At 45.8% G+C, this 22,868-nt stretch overlaps 1 protein-coding gene across 5 annotated transcripts in view; it reads right to left on the bottom strand.

Moving 5' to 3' along the window:
- Nucleotides 1–2,872: 2,872 nt before the first annotated feature.
- PHACTR4 (phosphatase and actin regulator 4) overlaps nt 2,873–22,868 on the bottom strand; it is a 141,565-nt gene continuing 121,569 nt past the window's right edge. For all 5 annotated transcript variants that reach the window (XM_032759508.2, XM_032759506.2, XM_032759507.2 and 2 more), the window contains 5 exons: nt 13,785–13,840; nt 12,015–12,076; nt 11,235–11,372; nt 9,921–9,997; nt 2,873–6,712 (listed from right to left, as the gene is read on the bottom strand). In XM_032759508.2, coding sequence (XP_032615399.1) covers nt 6,697–6,712; nt 9,921–9,997; nt 11,235–11,372; nt 12,015–12,076; nt 13,785–13,840 — 349 coding nt within the window. In that variant the 3' untranslated portion in view covers nt 2,873–6,696. The remainder of the gene's footprint in view (nt 6,713–9,920; nt 9,998–11,234; nt 11,373–12,014; nt 12,077–13,784; nt 13,841–22,868) is intronic.

The raw sequence follows: 22,868 nt of genomic DNA, 5'->3' as shown, positions 1-22,868 counted from the left end.
TCACTATACTGCCCAGGCTGGTCTTGAACTCCTGGCCTGAAGTGATCTGCCAATCTCGGCTTCCGAAAGTGCTGGGATCACAGGCATGAGCCACCACACCCGGTAAAACACAGCATTCGCTTATTTTATTTTATTTATTTATTTTTGGATGGAGTCTCACTCTGTCACCCAGGCTGGAGTGCAGTGTTGTGATCTTGGCTCACTGCAACCTCCACCTCCCAGGTTCAAGCAATTCTCATGCCTCAGCCTCCCAAGTAGCTGGGACTGCAGGCACATGCCACCACGCCCAGCTAATTTTTTTGTAGTTTTAGTAGAGATGGGGTTTCACCATGTTGGCCAGGTTGGTCTCGAACTCCTGACCTCAGGTGAACCACCTGCCTCGGCCTCCCAAAGTGCTGGGATTACAGGCGTGAGCCATCGCACCTGGCCGAAAACCCAGCATTTAAATGGTGTTCAAGGAAGAAGCCAGGAGCACAGAGAAAGGTCAGTCAGGGAAGGAGAACCAGAAGACAGTGGTGCCTCAGAAGCCAAGGAAGAACAGTTTTGAGGACTAGGACATTGTCCAAAGCACCAAATGTTGCAAAGCAGCCAAGTGCAATAACCGAAGGCCTTTGGAAGTGGCAGTTAGCTGAGAAATCCCTGGTGACCACAGGAAAGCCATACTAGTTTGGATTTCGTTTAGATTTTAATGAGCTGAGTGAATATGGCCTTAGATAGGGAAAACAACGTGCACAGACCAGAGGTTATGAAGCAAGGCCAAGAAGCCTGTTCAGTTTACATTTCCATCACTAGTTTTTCCTTTGTCAATCATTTAGCCCAGCTGCCTGGCCTGGGAACTTGGGTTGTTTAACATTGGAATAGATTTCGTGAAGGGAGTATAGGAAAAGCGGGAGAGAGGGTAATAGATTGAAGAGAAATTGGGGTCACGGGAAGATTGTCTTTGTTGTGGGTGAGGTTAAGAAGGAGGTGAGCATTAAATAATTTATTTAATGCTCCCCCTCCCACAATCTTGAGGACTGTGTGTCCTCAGTGCCAAATGAAGGAACGTTAAAACTGTTTGTTCCTGTCGGATGACCTCTATGCTCTACATAGGAGGCAAAATTCTTTGGGGAAGAAATTAACAATATCCACACAAAACACCAGATGGAGCGAGAGGTCTGGGTTGCTGGTCATTCCTGGTTTTCCCTTCATGCCTCCTAGGGCTGAAATGGAATAGAACGTTGAAACGGTGGTGCTGGCTGTGTTTTGGCTTCAAGGATAGGATTTTCAGGCCGGGCGCGGTGGCTCACGCTTGTAATCCCAGCACTTTGGGAGGCCGAGGCGGGCGGATCACGAGGTCAGGAGATCGAGACCACGGTGAAACCCCGTCTCTACTAAAAATACAAGAAAAATTAGCCGGGTGTGGTGGTGGGCACCTGTAGTCCCAGCTACTCGGAGAGGCTGAGGCAGGAGAATGGTGTGAACCCGGGAGGCGGAGCTTGCAGTGAGCCGAGATTGCGCCACTGCACTCCAGCCTGGACGACAGAGCGAGACTCCGTCTCAAAAAAAAAAAAAAGAAAAGAAAAGGATAGGATTCTCTTTGTTGCACATTGTTGTCTTTTTATGCTTACTATTTAATCCTTTGCCTATTCAGTGTCCATTGGACCTGCTCCTCTTTTTTTCAAGAGACCTTTCAAGAGACAAGGTCTATGTTGCCCAGGCTGGTATTGAACTCCTGGGCTCAAGTGATCCTTCCACCTCAGCTTCCCAAGCTGCTGGGACTACAGGTGTGCACCACTGCACCAGGCTGGACCTGCCTTTTCCTGGGGTACAGTTATATAAATCCACAGAGACCCAAAATTCATTCATTGTTTTGGCAAACACTGGGCAATCTTCATCTTCAAAACAGCTTTCTGGAGACAATTTAACCTCAAAAGGGCAATAGCAATTTGAGGCTTCTTTGGAGGGCTAGTAGAAGGACAATCTGGGAACAGGTGGACACAAGGAGTTCTGACTCATGGTTTCTTTTAACTCTTGGTAAAGGGTGGTGCACTAAACAAGGCCAGTCTCTTAAGTGACAAATAGAAGTGAGTCATTGCTGAGGCCACCTGGACTGAAACTGGGCTGCTTGCCGGAAAAGAAAACATGAAGCACTAGGTGTCCTGGGCCGGGTGCAGTGGCTCATGCCTGTAGTCCTAGCACTTTGGGAGGCTGAGGCAGGCGGATCACCTGAGGTCAGGAGTTCGAGACCAGCCTGGCCAACATGGTGAAACCCCATCTGTACTAAAAATACAAAAAATTAGCCGGGGGTGGTGGCAGATGCCTGTACTCCCAGCTACTCAGGAGGCTGAGGCAGGAGAATCGCTTGAATCTGGGAGGCAGAGGTTGCAGTGAGCCGAGATCATGCCACTGCACTCCAGCCTGGGTGACAGAGCAAGACTCTGTCCTGGGGAAAAAAAAAAAGAAAAAGTATTAAGTGTCCTTTTGTGATGTCATCTTGGGGGTCCAATTATATGTGGTTAATATAAATTCTTTTTTTTTTTTTTTTTTTTTGAGATGGAGTTTTGCTCTTGTTGCCCAGGCTGGAGTGCAATGGCGCGATCTCAGCTCACTGCAACCTCCGCCTCCTGGGTTCAAGTGATTCTCCTGCCTCAGCCTCCCGAGTAGCTGGGATTACAGGCATGTGTCACCACCCCTAGCTAATTTTGTATTTTTAGTAGAGATGGGGTTTCTCCCTGTTGGTCAGGCTGGTCTCAAACTCCTGACCTCAGGTGATCCACCTGCCTTGTCCTCCCAAAGTGCTGGGCTTACAAGTGTGAGCCACCGTGCCTGGCTTACATATCATTTTTAAACTGGATTTTTTTGGGATAGAGTGTAATGTAAAAGAAAATACCTCACACCAGAATAGTATAGTTGGTATTTAAAAATTCTAAAATATTTAATAATTAATATTGATGGGAAGACTGATATACAATGCAATTATTTATTTTACAAGGAGATTCTATACATCAGGGAGGCATCTTGAAGTACAATACACCAGGGTTTCATTTCTTCTTTACATGATGATTGTGAGTTTCCATATAAGTTGGTACTTACATGGAAAGGGAACACAAAATCCATTTTTATATACATAAAAACAGAACAAATACCCAAAGAGACTTGACCCCCAAAATGTCTTGTTTCACTTGAAAATAACATGAATGAGATGAAAGATGAACCAGATTACTTGGTGATGCACAGAAGGCGAACAAATAGCTCAGGAAATCAAATCCTGTTTCAAGCTTGGCACATTAAGGGTAAGAAAGGTAGTGAAAGAAGGGTTTGAAAATATCATCTCAAGCCACAGAAAATGCTGGCAGAAGACAGTCTCCAGACCAGTAAGATAGAATGGTTAGAAGTCAAGTTAGAGTTATTGTGTGGCTACCTTATATCCAGACCTCTAACAGACTGAGTGGAATTGTCACTTCTTTTCCCTCGGTTATCCCAAGTGTTAGTAAACTTCAAGGAGGCTGGGTACGATGACTCACACCTGCAATCTCAGAACTTTGGGAGGCCAAGATGGGCAGATTCCTTGAGCCCCGGTGTTCAAGACCAGCCTGGGCAATATGGCAAAACCTCATCTCTAAAAAAACACAAAAATTAGCTGGGCGTGGTGGCACGTGCCTGTAGTCCCAGCTACTTAGACTGAAGTGGGAGGATCACTTGAGCCTGGGAGGCAGAGGTTGCTTTGAGCCAATACTGTGCCACTGCACTCCAGCATGGGTGACAGAGTGAGACCCTATCTCCAAAAACAAAACAAATCAAAACCAAACAAAAAACTTCGAGGAAGGCTGGGCACGGTGGCTCATGCCTGTAATCCCAGCACTTTGGGAGGCCGAGGCGGGTGGATCATCTGAGGTCGGGAGTTTGAGACCAGCCTGACCAACATGGAGAAACCTCATCTCTACTAAAAATATAAAATTAGCCAGGCGTGGTGGCTCATGCCTGTAATCCCAGCTACTTGGGAGGCTGAGGTAGGAGAATTGCTTCAACCCGGGAGGTGGAGGTTGCAGTGAGCTGAGATTGTGCCACTGCACTCCAGCCTGGGCAACAAGAGCAAAATTCCGTCTCAAAAACAAAACAAAACAAAACAAACTTCAAGGAGATGTGGAGCATTCTTTCTTTTTCTTTCTTTTTTTGTTTTTTTTGAGATGGAGTCTCGCTCTGTTGCCCAGGCTGGAGTGCAGTGGTACGATCTCAGCTCACTGCAACCTCCGCCTCCTGGGTTCAAGCGACTCTCCTGCCTCAGCGTCCTGAGTAGTTGGGATTACAGATGCATGCCAACATGCCAGGCTAATTTTTGTATTTTCAGTAGAGACAGGGTTTCACCATGTTGGTCAGGCTGGTCTCAAACTCCGGACCTTGTTATCTGCCCGCCTTGGCTTCCCAAAGTGCTGATATTAAAGGCGTCAACCACCATGCCTGGCCTAGGTTTTGTTTTGAACTGATATACTGTTTCTTCAGCAAGTCCACATAAGAATGTGGATATGAAAGGATGAAAATCTACTGAAAGGTTACATACAGAACAAATAACAGGGACCCACAGAATAAATCAGAAGAAATCTATGAAATAGCCACAACTTCTTGAACATAAAAGTGAAGGGAAAAAAAGCCACATTCATCAGATTAAACAGAAACTATTAATTTTTTTCTTCCATTTATAGTGTGGATAGGAATTAAAGCGAAACAGTGAGACTGTATGGTTTTCAATACAAGTGCAAAGAAAGCAACAAAATCTTCTGTTTTAGGAAATCATATTAATATCTATTACAAATGCAGAAAGCAGGAGGGCTGAGTCGATGCCCCAGCACCAACCATACTGGTTATACTGTGGAAGAGGGGCGGGTGAGGTGGGAGCTGCCAGACAGAGTCAGCAGGGGGATCAGCACTGAAGTGAAGAGGAGGCGCGCAGCAGGAGGGCAAAGAGCACTGAGAAGAAGAGGGGATCAGTGGGCCATGATCGTGCCCTCTTCGCTTCTCCAGAGGCCCTTTCCTATGCAGCACCCCACACCCAGCCAGACCTTGTTGTGATTCTGGCTGGAAGTGTGGGGACCGACAGCTCATAAATGCTCCCACAGAGTTGATACGACTCTGCTTTAAGGAGGAGAATACATTTATTGGTTGAAGTGATTTAGACTATCATCTGGTAAATAAAACTACAATAGCCTATAAAATGTAACCCACTAGTTTTCTGCCATGTTAGCATTAATATTAAGGCTTTTTTTTTTTTTTTTTGAAATGGAATCTCGCTCTGTCACCCAGGCTGGAGTGCAGTGGCGCGATCTCGGCTCACTGCAACCTCTACCTTCCAGGTTCAAGCAATTCTCCCGTCTCAGCCTCCCCAGTGGCTGGGACTACAAGGCACAAGCCACCATGCCTGGCTAATTTTTTCATGTTTTAGTAGAGACAGGGTTTTGCCATGTTGGCCAGGCTGGTCTTGAACTCCCGAACTCAGGTGATCCACCCGCCTCAGCCTCCCAAAGTGTTGGGATTAGAGGCGTGAGCCACTGAATCTGGCTAAGGCTTTTTTTTGTTGTTGTTGCAAGGAAGGAATAAGGGGATTTACTGAAAATGAAAGTACACTCCACAGTGTGGGAGTGGGCCTGAGTACAGGGGCTCAAAAGGCCTTTCTTGTTTTTGTATATAGAAAATATACATGCTTTCTCATCTAACCGATTTTTTTTTTTTTTTTTAAGACAGAGTCTCACTTTGTTGCCCAGGCTGGAGTGCAGTGGGCGTGATCTTGGCTCACTGCAACCTCCACCTTCTGGGTTCAAGCGATTCTCATGCCTCAACCAGGAGCCACCACACCTCGCTAATTTTTGTATTTTTAGTAGAGATGGGGTTTCACCATGTTGGCCAGGCTGGTCTTGAATTCCTGACCTCAGTTGATCTGCCCACCTCGGCCTCCCAAAGTGCTGGGATTACAGGCGTGAGCCACCGCACCTGGCCTCATCTAACCAATTTGGATTCTGGTTGGAGTTCAGGAAAAACGTAAGTTCCCATTACTTCCAGATTATTTTAAAATAAAAAATCATGACGACTTGTGAGGAAAGGGAAGAACATGTCAGATCCTGAGCTTCCCCTCAGGCTTGAGTGCCTCAAGAGGACTGTATTGCTGTGTTACGAGAGGTACAGTGCAATGCTTTCATCTGATATGCCAGTGTGATAAGAAGGCTTTCCCTGGAGGTAGAGACTCTTTTACCAGAAGGTTGGGGGTCTCCAGAGGGTTTTCCCCACCAGGAATTGGATTTGATGGCTGGAATTTAGAGCCTACACATTTGGGTCTCACAATCAGGGCAGGGCAGGTAAGGCTAATGGTGCAAACTGTGTCTCAGCACAGGCAGTCATCTAGGGGAAGGGGTGTGGTGCAGCCAGTAAAACCTGGAACCTGCAAGTGGTTCAGAACTTTGGTGGCCAGTAAGGGAAAAACTCCTCAAGTATGCTACAATATTGAGAGGTTCAAAAGCACCGACAAAGCGTTGTTTTGCCCCAGGTGCAGCACATGAGACTCTGTTCCAGTGAAATGCTACATTCAAAGAAGTGCTGTCCACCTCAGAAGATCCCAGAGGACACAATTCTGGCTGTGCTGGGAAGTGCTAAAGTTCCCTCCATATGTCACTTTGGAGACGGAAGCAGCAAAGCAGCCATGTTGAGTTCCTCTCTCAACCTTTGGCATCATGGACGATGGTAGCTAAAAGAGACAAAAAAGAGACGAGTTACCACGTGATGTACATTGCTTTGCTATTAATGTATCAGTAGTAATGAAATGTTATACCTAATTAACATTGCCTTTCCTCTGCTGTAATTCTACCTGACCTTTCTGTTGCATCTGATACTCCTCATCTGCTTCCTTCTTTCTTTTTTTTTTTTTTGAGACGGAGTCTCGCTCTGTCACCCAGGCTGGAGTGCAGTGGCGCAATCTCGGCTCACTGCAAGCTCTGCCTCCCGGGTTCACGCCATTCTCCTGCCTCAGCCTCTCCGAGTAGCTGGGACTACAGGCGCCCGCCACCACGCCCGGCTAATTTTTTTTTTTGTATTTTTAGTAGAGACGGGGTTTCACCGTGGTCTCGATCTCCTGACCTCGTGATCCGCCCGCCTCAGCCTCCCAAAGTGCTGGGATTACAAGCGTGAGCCACCGCGCCCGGCCTGCTTCCTTCTTTCTTAAAACTTCTCGGCTGGGCGCGATGGTTCACGCCTGTAATCCCAGCACTTTGGGAGGCCGAGGCAAGCGGATCATGAGGTCAGGAGATCGAGACCATCCTGGCTAACACGGTGAAACCCCGTCTCTACTAAAAATACAAAAAATTAGCTGGACGTGATGGCGCGCACCTATAGTCCCAGCTATTCGCGAGGCTGAGGCAGGACAATGGCGTGAACCTGGGAGGTGGAGTTTGTAGTGAGCTGAGATCGCGCCACTGCACTCCAGCCTGGGTGACAGAGCGAGACTCTATCACAAAAAAAAAAAAAAAAAAACTCTTCTCTTGGCTTCTGTAACACTATCTTTTCCGTAATTTTCTCTCTTCTTCAATTGATCTTTCTCAGTATGCTGTCCTGGTTCATTTTCCTCTGTCTACCCTTTAAATAAAAAACAACTTTCCTTGGCCGGTCACAGTGGCTCATGCCTGTACTCAATCCCAACAATTTGGGAGGCCAAGGTGAGAAGAACATTTGAGACCAGGAGTTTGAGAGCAGCCTGGGCAACATACGGAGACCCTGTCTCTACAAATGATCAAAAAGTTAGTCAGGTGTGGTGGCCTGTGCCTGTAGTCACAGCTACTGAGGAGGCTGAGGTGGGAGGATGGCTTGAATTCGAGAGGTTGAGGCTGCAGTGAGCCACGATCACGCCACTGCACTCCAGCCTGGGTGACAGAGTGAGACCTTGTCTCAAAAAAAAAAAAAAATCCCCCCTAAAGGTCCACTATCTTCTTTCATTTGTATCTTGAGACTTTGCTTTCTTTCTGGATTCTAGGCTGCATATCTAATGGTCTTCTAGGTATCTCCATGTGTCATAGGCTCCTCAAACTAAACACATGCAATGTATTTTCTAGCTTGTTCACTGTCTGCCTTCTTTTAGAATAAAAGCTTGGTCAGGCATAGTGGTTCACACTTGTAATCCCAACACTTTGGGAGGCCAAGATGGGAGGATCACTTGAGGCCAGGAATTCAAGACCAGCCTGGGAAACATAGTGAGACCTCATCTCTATTTAAAAAAGAAGAAAAAGAATAAAGCCTCATTGAGGACAGAGACTTTATCTTTTTTTTTTTTTTTTTTTTTTGAGACAGAGTCTCGCTCTGTCGCCCAGGCTGGGGTGCAGTGGCGCAATCTCGGCTCACTGCAAGCTCCGCCTCCTGGGTTCACGCCATTCTCCTGCCTCAGCCTCTCCAAGTAGCTGGGACTACAGGCGCCCGCCACCACGCCCAGCTAATTTTTTTGTATTTTTAGTAGAGACGGGGTTTCACCGTGGTCTCGATCTGTCAACCTCGTGATCCGCCCGCCTTGGCCTCCCAAAGTGCTGGGATTACAAGCGTGAGCCACCGCGCCCGGCCCTTTCTTTTTCTTTTTTTGAGAGACAGTCTTGCTCTGTTGCCCAGGTTGAGCACAGTTGCGTGATCTCGGCTTACTGCAACCTCTGCTTCCGGGGTTCAAGCGATTCTCCTGCCTCAGCCTCCCAAGTATCTGGGACTACAGGCATGCCACCATGCCCGGCTAATTTTTGTACTTTTAGTAGAGACGAGGTTTCACCATGTTGGCCAGGCTGGTCTCCAACTGGCCTCAAGTGATCCACCTGCCTCAGCCTCCCAAAGTGCTGGGATTACAGGTGTGAGCCACTGCACCCAGCCTATACTGGTCCTTCTGCTTACAAGGTTCTTTCCTTCCTTTTTGTTCAGATTAATTTTTTTTTATATACCTTAAGATCTAGCGTAAATGTCACATTCTCTATAACTCTTTCCTTTAGTGAAAACTGTTCTTTTTAGCAATGGCATCTTACTTTGTTGTCCAGGCTTCAGTGCAGTGGTGTGACCATGGATCACTGCTGCCTCAATTTTCCAGGCTCAAGTGAATTTCCTACCTCAGCCTCCGAGTAGCTGGATTACAGGAGCGTGCCACTGCACCTTTTGGCCATTTTTTTTTTTTTTTTTGAGATGGAGTCTCGCTCTGTCACCCAGGCTGGAGTGCAGTGGCGTGATCTCGGCTCACTGCAAACTCCGCCTCCCAGGTTCAAGCAGTTCTTCTGCCTCAGCCTCCTGAGTAGCTGGGACTATAGGCATGCGCCACCACACCCAGCTAAGTTTTGTATTTTTAGTAGAGACGGGGTTTCACCATATTGGTTAGGCTGGTCTCAAACTCCTGACCTCGTGATCTGCCCACCTCAGCCCCCCAAAGTGCTGGGATTACTGGCATGAGCCACCATGCCCAGCCTGCACCTGGCTAATTTTTTTTTTTTTTTTTGAGATGGAGTCTTGCTCTGTTGCCCAGGCTGGAGTGCAGTGGCGCGATCTCGGCTCACTGCAAGCTCCACCTCCTGGGTTCACACCATTCTCCTGCCTCAGCCTCCTGAGTAGCTGGGACTACAGGCGCCTGCCACCATGCCCAGCTAATTTTTTGTATTTTTAGTAGAGAGGGGGTTTCACCGTGTTAGCCAGGATGGTCTTGATCTCCTGACCTCGTGATCCACCTGCCTCGGCCTCCCAAAGTGCTGGGATTACAGGCGTGAGCCACCGCACCTGGCCTAGGCATTTACTATTGCTTCTATACTTTACATCCCTTTGAATGCAGTCTTGCAATCAACACTGAGTGTTTTTCTTTTTACGGACGTCATTAGAGCTCTTCATATCTGAACAATGTTTTTTGGAAAACTCTACCTAGCACATATATGATTGGGTCTTTTGGGTCTTACCGTGTAAAATGTTTGCTCTCTTCATGAACCTCCATCTCGGAGCTTTTAAATTCATTTAATTCTTTTCTTATGGCAGCCTGTGGAGTAGAAACAAAAATGTTTCAGCTTCTTCTGGCTGCTTTGCACAGCAGTGTAACTTCTCATTTTTCTGTACTGTGTTTAACTTTGTAAGTCAATGCAACCCCTCACAGGCAACCCAGACACCAGGTCAACACAATGATACCCATCTGTCTCATAATAAACCTAAAATTTCTAGTTTAATCAAAATACTTGAAAATCTTGAAAGATATATTGTAGCTTTTATAGTTTTTTTGTTTTTGTTTTTTCGTGAGATGGAATCTTGCTCTGTTGCTGAGGCTGGAGTGCAGTGGTGCAATCTCAGCTCACTGCAACCTTCAGCTCCTGGGTTCAGGCGATTCTCCTGCCTTAGCCTCCTGAATAGCTGGGATTAGAGGTGCACACCACCACGCCCGGCTATTTTGTATTTTTAGTACAGACAGGGTTTCACCATGTTGGCCAGGCTGGTCTTGAACTCCTGACCTCAAGAGATCTACCTGCCTCAGCCTCCCAAAGTGCTGGGATTACAGGTGTGAGCCACTGCACCTGGCTAGTTTTTTTTTTTTTTTTTTTTTTTTTTAAATTTTAAATTTTAATTTTTATTTTTGAGATGGAGTCTCACTTTGCTGCCCAGGCTGGAGTGCATTGGCATGATCTCGGCTCACTGCAACCTCCACTTCCTAGGTTCAAGCAATTCTCCTGCTTCAGCCTCCCGAGTAGCTGGGATTACAGGTGCATGCCATCACACCCGGCTAATTTTTGTTATTTTTAGTAGAGATGGGGTTTCGCCATGTTGGTCAGGCTGGTCTCGAACTCCTTACCTCGAGTGATCCCTCCGCCTTGGCCTCCCAGAGTGCTAGGATTACAGGCATAAGCCACCATGCCTGGCCAGCTTTTACAGTTTTTCACAGCATCATAAAAATGAAATATTGGTAATTACTAAAATATATAGCCCAAACTCCCTCTAACCAAACAACCACTGTTTGAAATGTATTTATTCCTTCCAGTATTTTTACTCTGTGATATAGCAGGGATTTTCTTTCTTTCAGTATTGGTGGTAGAGTTACCAAAGCATACTGAGTTAGTATAACATTTTGACTTGTTCAACTTGGCATTTTGTATCTTGATTTGAAATTTAATATTATATTAAAACTAGAAGTTTTGTTTGTGGTTCTCCCTTCTAGTTAGTATCTTGCATCCTCCAAATAAAGAGAAAAAGAGAAAGAGAAAAAAAGCAAGAGAGTGCTTTCCAGGTACCTTGTCAGCAGGGGTCAGTTTGGTCCAAGGTTTGTCAGCTCGCCGGTCATAATCTTGAGCATCTGTTACCTCTACATATTCATTAAACCTCAGAATCTTCCTGGCAAGGAGTTCAGCCACAGTTGGCCTTTGACTGAGCTGAAGGAAACGGAGCCTCTTAGTTCACCAAGCCAATAATTAGGCATCAATCATGCATTCAAATTGCCTCTAACCCAGTGCTTCAATCTTCATTGGAATCACCTGGGGGAGCTTTAGACACTATTGATCCCTGGAGGTCCCACCCCCAGTGATTATGGTTATCAGGTGGTTTTTTGTTTTGTTTTTTTTTGAGACAGGGTCTTGCCCTGTCACCCAGGCTGGAGTGCAGTGGCACAATCACAGCTCACTGCAGCCTCAACCTCCCAAGCTCAAATGATACTCCTACCTCAGCCTCCCAAGTAGCTGATATTACAGGCGCATAGCACCATGCCTGGCTAATATTTTTTTTTTTTTGTAGAGGTGGGGTCTTGCCATGTTGCCCAGGCTGCAAATTCATTTTTTTCTTTTTCTTTTCTTTCTTCTTCTTCTTCTTTTTTTTTTTTTTAAATGTAGAGACAAGGTTTCACTCTTTTCCCCAGGCTGGTCTTGAACTCCTGGGCTCAAGCAATCCTCCTGCCATGGCCTCCCAAAGTGCTGGGATTACAGGTGCCAGCCACTGTGCCCAGATGCGAATTCATTTCCAATCAAATAGGCCATCCAAATATAACACATATAGTTAACTGAACACACAGGCAGTAGTACCTTTCTAGTGAGCCGACGTTTAATTTCTCGTTTTTCTGCCTGACGATCAGCTTCATTTTTAGCTACAGTTGACAATCAGAAGGAAGGAATATTACTCACAAATGACAATTTGCATATCAAACGTTTTAGTAATTACATTACAGATTTTTTTTTTTTTTTTTTTTTTTGAGACAGTTTTGCTCTTATTACCCAGGCTGGAGTGCAATGGTGCAATCTTGGCTCACTGCAACCTCGGCCTCCCGAGTTCAAGTGATTCTCCTGTCTCAGCCACCCAAGTAGCTGGGATGACAGGCACATGCCATGCCCAGCTGATTTTTGTATTTTTAGTAGAGACAGGTTTCATCATATTGGTCAGGCTGGTGTCAAACTCCTGACCTCAGGTGATCCGCCCGCCTTGGCCTTCCAGGTGCTGGCCTTACAGGTGTGAGCCACCGTGCCCAGCCCAGATATTTCTTTTTTTTCTTTGAGACGGAGTCTCACTCTGTCGCCCATGCTGGAGTGCAGTGGCGCAATCTCGGCTCACTGCAAGCTCCGCCTCCTGGGTTCACGCCATTCTCCTGCCTCAGCCTCCCGAGTAGCTGGGACTACAGGTGCCCGCCACCACGCCCGGCTAATTTCTTTGTATTTTTAGTAGAGACGGGGTTTCACCGTGTTAACCAGGATGGTCTCGATCTCCTGACCTCGTGATCAACCCACCTCGGCCCAGATATTTCTTATAGGCCCAAATCAGAATAAAATACTAACTTTGGGGATGGCTAAACAAAACAATTTTCTTGTCAACGATACAAATACTTAAGAGCAAGAGTCAGCAAACTATGGCACCACGTCTCGCCAGTTGCCTGTATTTTTCCTGCCCATGAGCTAACAATAGTCTTCACATTTTTAAATGGTTTTGTAAGTACCTATTACGTATAGTTGTTCGTTTGCTTTTTGGCCTGCAAAACCCAAAATGTTTACTATTTACGCTTTAAGGAAAAGCCTGCAGATTCTTGCTCAAGAGTAACTGCTAAGAACGGGCAATGGCGATCACACTGAGTTTTGTGTGATACGTGTATAAGGGGACCCACACTACAAAATTTACTAAGTGATTAAGTTGTGTATACCAAGTAGTACTGAGAGAACAGGGGATGGATTGGTCAGACTGAACATGCTCACAAATAGCCCTAAGGAAGCCCAAACCTTCTCAGTGAGGAGACTTTTAAGGCCAAATTTCACTCTATATTCTGGAAAAACAAATCAAATATGTACTAGATTAGAATGCTATTTCAGGAAGTTAATTATGTACACAGACAGTAAATTAAATATATGGTCCCATCTGGTAACTACAGAGGTAAGAAAGTCTTAAGGGATTAAAGCAAGAGGAAAACTGCTGCATTTGGGACTTGCTTTGGGCCCCAGCCCTCAAACTCTAGGAATAGAAAGGTATCCATATGCACAGCTACCTCCTTAGCACCCTGAACACAGAAAAATTGGGCACATCGCCCATACACTGTCAAATCCTCCCAAATGCCCACGGCAGTTCCAGGATACGGTGAGAACACGGAAACAAAGCTTTCTAAAGTATCACAGCACACTAAACAATACCATAATAGCATCTTCCAAAGGAAGCTTGGTAAGCTCTGTTCCTTCATGGGGAAATAATAGTCCTTGTCTGGCTGGAACACTCTCCCTTAGCCCTTGTAGCAAATGCTTCTTTTTTCTTTTATGTATATTAAAGTCAGAAACATACAAAGAAAATCTATACAACTTTATTTCCATAACTGGACTCACGTTGCAATATATTGCGTTGTTCTAGTTCTTCTGGTGTTGGTCTTTGACTCAGTCGCCTAAAAATGAGATAAATAAAGGTAATATTTATGTTAAACCTCCCAATCTTATTTATAAAGATTTTTTTGGTCACAGTATATATTAGCCCCTATATAAGTAAGAAATCAACAAATTTTCAAACTGATATATTTCATTTATTTATGATTGTTTATAAAACAATTTCACATTAAAAGTGTTAACACAGATATCACATTATAAAAAGGAACTGTATATGCAAACAAGTGGCCAGGATTCTAGTTCTAGACCTTGATAAGAACTATTAGCATAAAAAGTTGTTAGACCTTCAGTGTCCTCATCTGTGAAGCGAAGGTTTGGACCCAACTGGTGGCTCCTAAACAAATTTGCTCCTTCAGAAGCATTAGAGACTTTTTAGAAAACACAGATTCCCAAGAAACGTTAACAAATTCTGATTCAGAAAATCAGGATGAAAAATGAAATTACATATATCTATATATAGATTTTTTTTTTTTTTCCACAAAACTTCTCCTATGACTCAGATGTCACTCTTTAGATTTTTTTTGTTTAAAATTTTTTAAAAATAGAGATGGGGGGTCTCACTCTGTTGCCCAGGGTAGTCTTGAACTCCTGGGCTCAAGCTATCTTCCCGCCTTGGCCTCCCAAACTGCTGGGATTATAGGCGCAAGCCATTATGCCCAGCTAGGTTTTTTTTTTGAGATGGAGTCTCACTCTATCGCCTAGGCTGGAGTGCCCACACCCGGCTAATTTTTTTATTTTTAGTAGAGACGGGGTTTCGCCGTGTTAGCCAGGATGGTCTCGATCTCCTGACCTTGTGATCTGCCTGCCTCGGCCTCCCAAAGTGCTGGGATTACAGGCGTAAGCCACCACGCCTGGCCGTGCCCAGCTAGGTTTTTAAATCAGTGGTTTAGGAACCACTGGAATTTAAGTTTGTCTCTTTCTGGGTGATATTCTATAATTCTATGATTTAAATCTCAGTCTTCTCTGTGAAGCATTTGATAAAGTTATCTCACCTCATCACAGTTCTGAGATGTTATTCACCAATAACAATTTGTTGGCCAGGTGTGGTGGCTCATGCCTGTAATCCCCAGCACTTTGGGAAGCTGAAGCGGGTGGATCACCTGAGGTCAGGAACTCAAAACCAGCCTGGCCAACATGGTGAAACCCCGTCTCTACTAAAAAATACAAAAATTAGCCGGATGTTGTGGCGTGCTCTTGTAGTCCCAGCTACTTGGGAGGCTGAGGCAGGAGAATGCTTGAACCTGGGAGATGGAGGTTGCAGTGAGCTGAAGCTCACACTACTGCACTCCTGCTTGGGCGACAGAGTGAGATTTCATCTCAAAAAAAAAAAAACAAACCAAAAAAAACTAAAATTTGTCTTTCTGGAATCAGAAAGTTATTCATTTCTTTCTTTTAATTTATACTTCTCAGACAGTATTTGGGCTAATTAGCTAGTACTTGCAAATTTTTCAACTCTTTTGTTGCTTGCATAAGGAACTTCCAGTCCCATTCTATATACAACTTTTCTTTCTGAACAAGACCTTCCTTTTTTTTTTTTTTTTGAGTCAGGGTCTCACTCTGTACCCAGGCTAGAGTGCAATGGTGCGATCACAGCTCACTGCAGCTCCACCTCCTAGGCTCAAATGATCCTCCTACCTCAAGAACCTTCCATTTTATTTATTTATTTTTATTTTTTTTTTTAGACAGAATCTTGCTGTGTCGCCCAGGGTGGTATGCAGTGGCTTGATCTCGGCTCACTGCAACCTCCGCCTCCCAGGTTCAAGTGATTCTCCTGCCTCAGCCGCCCTAGTAGCTGGGACTATAGGCGCGTGCCACCATGCCCGGCTAAGTTTTTCTAGTTTTAGTAGAGATGGCGTTTCACCGTGTTAGCCACGGTGGTCTCAATCTCCTGATCTTGTGATCCGCCCGCCTCGGCCTCCCAAAGTGCTGGGATTACAGGCGTGAGCCACCGTGCTCTGCCCCACTTTATTTTTTAAAAAGTATGTATGTATGTATGTATGTATGTATGTATGTATGTATGTATGTATTTAGAGACTGGGCTGGCTAATTTTTATATTTTTGGTAGCGATGGTGTTTTGCCATATTGCCCAGGCTGGTCTCACATTCCTGGGCTCAAGTGATTCACCCAGCTCAGCCTCCCAAAGGGCTGGAATTAGAGATGTGAGCCACCATGCCCAGCTGGACCTTCCTTTTTTTTTTTTTTTTGAGACAGAGTCTCACTCTGTTGCCCAGGCTGGAGTGCACTGGCGCCACCTCGGCTCACTGCAACCTCAGCCTCCTGAGTAGCTGAGACTACAGGTGTGTGCCACTAGGCCCAGCTAACTTTTAATAGAGACAGGGTTTCACCATGTTGGTCAGGCTGGTCTTGAACTCCAGACCTTAAGTGATCCTCCTACCTCAGCCTCCCAAAGTGTTGGCATTACAGGCATGAGCCACCATGCCTGGCCTGGGCCTTCCTTTTTAAATGTTCTTTGAAAAAAAAACAAAAAGCAAAGAACAAACCAGCTTTAATACGATATAACTGACATACAATAATAATACTGTAAATATGTACAACTGTGTACACATTTAACATGTACAATTTGGCCACTTTTGCCATATATCACCTGTGAAATCATCATCACAATTACAAGAATGAACATATCACCTCTGTTTTTATTTCCTTTCCTTTCTTTTTGAGACAGAGTTTCGCACTGTTGCCCAAGCTGGAGTGCAGTAGCACGACCTTGGCTCACTGTAACCTCCGCCTCCCCGGTTCAAGTGATTCTTCTGACTCAGCCTCCTGAGTTGCTGAGTACAGGCACCTGCCACCACACCCGGCTAATTTTTTTTGTATTTCTAGTAGAGACAGGGTTTCACTATGTTGGCCAGGTGGGTCTCGAACTCCTGACCTTGTGATCTGATCTGCCTGCCTTGGCCTCCCAAAGTGCTGGGATTACAGGCGGGAGCCAATGCGCCTGGCCCCCCTTTTCTTTTTTTCTGAGACAGAGTCACTCTGCTGCCCAGGCTGGAGTGCAATGGTGCAATCTTGACTCACAACAACCTCCGCCTCCTAGGTTCAAGCAATTCTTCTGCCTCAGCCTCCTTAATAGCTGGGACTATAGGCACGTGCCACCACACCTGGCTAATTTTTGTATTTTTAGTAGAGACAGGGTTTCGCCATGTTGGCCAGGCTGGTCTCGAACTCCTGACTTCAGGTGATCTACCCACCTTGGCCTCCCAAAGTGCTGGGATTATAGGTGTGAGCCACCGCATCCTGCCTGTATTTGTTTTCTAGGGCTGCTCTAAGAAATTACCACAACTGAGTGGCTTAAAAAAACAGAAATTTTTTTTTTTTTTTTTTTTGAGACGGAGTCTTGCTCTGTCGCCCAGGCTGGAGTGCAGTGGCGCAGTCTCGGCTCACTGCAAGCTCCGCCTCCCAGGTTCATGCCATTCTCCTGACTCAGCCTCTCCGAGTAGCTGGGACTACAGGCGCCCGCCACCACGCCCGGCTAATTTTTTTGTATTTTTAGTAGAGACGGGGTTTCACTGTGGTCTCGATCTCCTGACCTCGTGATCCGCCCGCCTCGGCCTCCCAAAGTGCTGGGATTACAAGCGTGAGCCACCGCGCCCCGCAAAAAAACAGAAATTTATTCTGTCATAGGTTTGGAGGCTAGAAGTCCAAAATCAAGGTATTGGTAATGTTGGTTCCTTCTGGAGGCTCCGAGGGAGAACCTGTTCCACGGCTCACTCCATGCTTCTGGTGGCTGCTAGCAATCCTTAACATTCCTTGGTCTGTAAACACATCATCTGTGGCCGTGCGCAGTGGCTCATGCCTATAATCCCAGCACTGTGGGAGGCCGAGGTGGGTGGATCACCTGAGGTTAGGAGTTCGAGACCAGCCTGGCCAACAGAGTGAAACCCCATGTCTACTAAAAGTACAAAAATTAGCTGGGCATGGTGGCAGGTACCTGTACTCCCAGCTACTTGGGAGGCTTCAGCAGGAGAATTGCTTGAACCCGAGAGGCAGAGGTTGCAGTGAGCCGAGATCACGCCACTGCACTCCAGCTTAGGCTACAAGAGTGAAACTCCGTCTCAAAATAAAAAAACAAAAAACAAAACACTGTATCATCCCGACCTCTGCTCTGTCACATGGTGGTCTCCCCGTGTATGTCTGTGTCCACATTTCCTTCTTCTCAAATAACACTAGTTATTGGATTAGAGCCCACCATAATCCAGAATGATTTCATGGTAACTTGATTATACCTGCAAAGACTCCACTTCCAAGTAAAGTCACATTAACAGGTACTGGGGGCTAGGACTTGAACATATCTTTTTGGGAGACACAATTTTACCACCTATAAACCCCATCCCATTTCATCACATTCTTTTATAATTTCATCCTCCCTAACCCAAGGCAAATAATGATCTGCTTTCCATAGAGATTTTCTAAAATTTCACGTAAAATGGACTCACAGTATGTGTTCTTTTTGTCCAGCTTCTTTTACTTAGCATAACTGAGATCTACCTATTTTGTGACATTGGTAATCATTTTTTCCTCTTTATTGCTGAGTAGTATTTCTTTATTTTTGGAGAAATGGAGTCTCGCTCTGTCGTCCAGGCTGGAGTGCAGTGGTGTGATCTCAGTTCACTGCGTCCTCTGCCTCCTGGGTTCGAGCAATTCTCCTGTCTCAGCCTCCCCAGTAGCGGGGATTACAGTTGCACGCCAACACGCCCGGCTAATTTTTGTAATTTTAGTAGGGACGGGGTTTTACCATATTGGTTAGGCTGGTCTTGAACTCCTTACTTCAGGTGATCCACCCTCCTTGGCCTCCCAAAGTGCTGGGATTACAGGCATGAGCCACTGCGCCCTGCCTGCTGAGTAGTATTTCATTATATGAATATACCACAGATTGTTCACATCTATTCACTTATTGATGGATGTTTGGGCTGTTTCCAGCTTTTGGCCATTACTAATAGCAGCCAATGGAATGGCTGGATCATATGTAGAGGTATGTTCAATTTTTTAAAAAACTGCCAAAGTGTTTTCCTAAATACTTCTATTATTTTACATCCTTATCACCAGTGTATGAGAATCCAGTTGCTCCTCATCCTCAGCAACTCCTGGTATTGTCTTTTATTTATTTATTTATTTATTTATTTATTTATTTATTTATTTATTTATTTTAGACGGAGTCTCGCTCTCTCCCCCAGGCTGGAGTGCAGTGGCGCGATCTCGGCTCACTGCAAGCTCCGCCTCCCGGGTTCACGCCATTCTCCTGCCTCAGCCTCTCCGAGTAGCTGGGACTACAGGCGCCCGCCACCACGCCCGGCTAATTTTCTGTATTTTTAGTAGAGACGGGGTTTCACCGTGGTCTCGATCTCCTGACCTCGTGATCTGCCCGCCTCGGCCTCCCAAAGTGCTGGGATTACAAGCGTGAGCCACCGCGCCCGGCTATTTATTTATTTTTTTGAGACAGAATCTTGCTCTGTCACCCAGGATGGAGTGCAGTGGCCTGATCTTGGCTCACTGCAACCTCTGCCTCCCGGGTTCAAGCAGTTATCCTGTCTCAGCCTCCTGAGTAGCTGGGATTACAGGTGTGCACCACCACACCCAACTAATTTTTGTATTTTTAGTAGAGATGAAGTTTCAACATGTTGGCCAGGCTGGTCTTGAACGTATGACCTCGTGATTTGCCTGCCTTGGCCTCCCAAAGTGCTGGGATTACAGGCGTGAGCCACTATGCCTGGCCTTGTCTTTTATTTTATTTATTAGTTTTATTTTTGAGATGGTCTTACTTTGTCACCCAGGCTGGTATGCAGTGGTGCGATCATGGCTCACTACAGCCTTGACCTCCAGGGCCCAAGGGATCCTCTCTCCGAGTAGCTGGTAATACAGGCATAGGCAACTACACCCGGCTAACTTTTGTATTTTTTGTAGAGACAGGGTTTCGTGATGTTGTCCAGGCTGGTCTCAAGCTCCTGACCTCAAATAATCTGGCTGCCTCGGCCTCCCAAAGTGTTAGGATTACAGGCGTGAGCCACTGCACCAGGCCTATATTGTCAGTCTTTTTTGTTTTGTTTCGTTTTTGAGATGAAGTCTCGCTCTTGTCCCCCAGTCTGAAATGCAATGATGCGATCTCAGCTCACTGCAACCTCCGCCCCCTGGGTTCAAGCGATTCTTCTGCCTCAGCCTCCTGAGTAGCTGGGATTACAGGTGCGTACCACCACGCCCAGCTAATTTTTTGTGTTTTAAGTAGAGATGGGGTAGCACCATATTGGCCATGCTGGTCTTGAACTCCTGACCTCAGGTGATCCACCCACCTTGGCCTCCCAAAGTGCTGGGATGACAAGTGGGGCCACCACACCTGGCCTTTTTTTGAGACGGAGTTTCGCTCTTGTTACCCAGGCTGGAGTCCAATGGCGCGACCTCGGCTCACTGCAACCTCTGCTCCCCAGGTTCAAGCGATTCTCCTGCCTCAGCCTCCCAAGTAGCTGGGATTACAGGCATGTGCTACCATGCCCAGCTAATTTTGTATTTTTAGTAGAGATGAGGTTTCTCCATGTTGATCAGGCTGGTCTCGAACTCCTAACCTCAGGTGATCTGCTTGCCTCGGCCTCCCAAAGTGCTGGGATTACAGGGGTGAGCCACCACACCCAGCCTTGTCAGTCTTTTAAATTGCATAACTTTAGCCATCCTAGTGTACTCGTGGTGGTCTCTCATTGTGTGTATTTTTTTTAATTTCAATCTTATTTTATAGTGATAACACTTACTGTGAGATGTACCTTTTGAACAGATTTTTAAGTGTACAATACAGTATTATTATTATTATTTTTGAGATGGAGTCTCACTCTGTTGCCCAGGCTGGAGTGCAGTGGCATGATCTTGGCTCATTGCAATCTCTGCCTCCCAGGTTCAAGCGATTCTCCTGCCTCAGCCTCCTGAGTAGTTGGGATTACAGGCACGCGCCACCATACCCGGCTAATTTTTGTATTTTTAGTAGAGACGGAGTTTCACCATGTTGGTCAGGCTGGTCTGGAACTCCTGACCTTGTGATCTGCCTGCCTCAGCCTCCCAAAGTATTGGGATTATAGGCGTGAGCCACCGCACCTGGCCAATACAGTATTAACGATTGATTGATTGATTGATTGAGACAGAGCCTGCTTGCCCAGGCTGGAGTGCAGTGGCACGGGATCCCGGCTCACTGAAACCTCTGCCTCCTGGGTTCAAGCAATTCTCCCGCCTCAGCCTCCTGACTAGCTAGGATTACAGGTACCTACCACAACACCCGGCTAATTTTTGTATTTTTAGTAGAGATGGAGTTTCATCACGTTGGCCAGGCTGGTCTTGAACTCCTGACCTCGTGATCTTCCTGCCTTGGTGTCCCAAAGTGTTGGGATTACAGGTGTGAGCCACCACGCCCAGCCCACAGTGTCAACTATAAACACAATGTTGCACAGCAGATCTCTAGGACTTACTCATCATGCATAGCTACAACTTTATACTTATTTATTAGCAACTCCCTATCACCCCTGCCTTCAATCCCTGAGCCCCTGACAACTACCTTTCTACTCTCTGCTTCTATAAATGTGACTATTTCAGATACCTCACAGAAGTGGAATCATGCAGTATTTATTGTTCTGTGACTGGCTTACTCATATTAATGTCCTCAAGGTTTGACTATGTTGTTAGCATATTGTAGGATTTCCTTCTTTTTTAAGATTAAATAATATTCCACTGTATGTACAAACTATTTTCTTTTGAAAGAGTTTCTTTTGCTCTTGTTGCCCAGGCTGGAGTGCAGTGGTGTGAGCTCGGCTTACTGCAACCTCTGTCCTCCGGGTTCAAGCGATTCTCCTGCCTCAGCCTCCCAAGTAGCTGGGACTACAGGTGCCCGCCACCACCCGGCTAATTTTTTTTGTAATTTTAGTAGAGACGGGGTTTCACCGTGTTAGCTAGGATGGTCTTGATCTCCTGACCTCATGATCCACCCGCCTCGGCCTCCCAAGTGCTGGGATTACAAACACGAGCCACTGCGCCCAACCCATGTTTTTATATTTTTAAAGGTAGGAAAAAAAAAAAGAGATAGTTTATATGGCCAGCAAATCCATATATATATATGTGTATGTATATATGTATATATATGTGTATATATGTATATATGTGTGTATATATATATGTGTATATATGTGTATATATGTGTAAATATATATACACACATACATACACATACGCACATATATATATTAAATATAACTATATTTATACCCTGTCTAGTATATAGACTACTGGGCTTAAGTAATTCTGCTGCCACAGCCTCCCATGTAGCTAGGACTACAGGGGCATGCTACCATGCCTGGCTATTTTATTTATTTATTTATTTTTTGAGATGGAGTCTCACTCTGTCATCCAGACTGGAGTGCCATGGTGTGATCTCAGCTCACTGAAACCTCTGCCTCCTGGGTTCAAGTGATTCTCCTGCCTCAGTGTCCTGAGTAGCTGGGATTACAGGTGGGCGCCACCACGCCTGGCTAATTTTTGTATTTTTAGTAGATGGGGTTTCACCGTGTTGGCCAGGCTGGTCTGGAACTCCTGATCTCACGTGATCCACCTGCCTTGGCCTTCAAACATGCGGGGATTACAGGTGTGAGCCACTGTGCCTGACCTATTTTTATTTTTGTAGTGATAGAGTCTTACACTATGTTACCCAGGCTGGTTTCAAACTCCTGGCCTCAAGCAATTCTTCCACACTGGCCTCCCAAAGTACCGGGATTATAGGCATGAGCCACTGCACCCTATCCTAAAATATTTACTATTTGGTTCTTTACAGAAAAAGTTTGCCAAATCCTGGCTTATAGGGTATAGGATTATGGCTAATTTATCTCTTTTTTTTTATTTGAGATGGAGTCTTGCTCTGTCACCCAGGCTGGAGTGCAGTGGCGTGATGTCGGCTCAGTACAAGCTCCACCTCCCAGGTTCACGCCATCTCCTTCCTCAGCCTCCCGAGTAGCTGGGCTACAGGCCCAGCACCACACCTGGCTAATTTTTTG

The sequence above is a fragment of the Hylobates moloch genome, unplaced genomic scaffold, assembly GCF_009828535.3.
Source record: "Hylobates moloch isolate HMO894 unplaced genomic scaffold, HMol_V3 SCAFFOLD_9, whole genome shotgun sequence".
Lineage (NCBI taxonomy): Eukaryota > Metazoa > Chordata > Mammalia > Primates > Hylobatidae > Hylobates > Hylobates moloch.
Note: the sequence above shows the minus strand (reverse complement) of the source record. Positions and strands in the feature narration are given on the sequence as shown.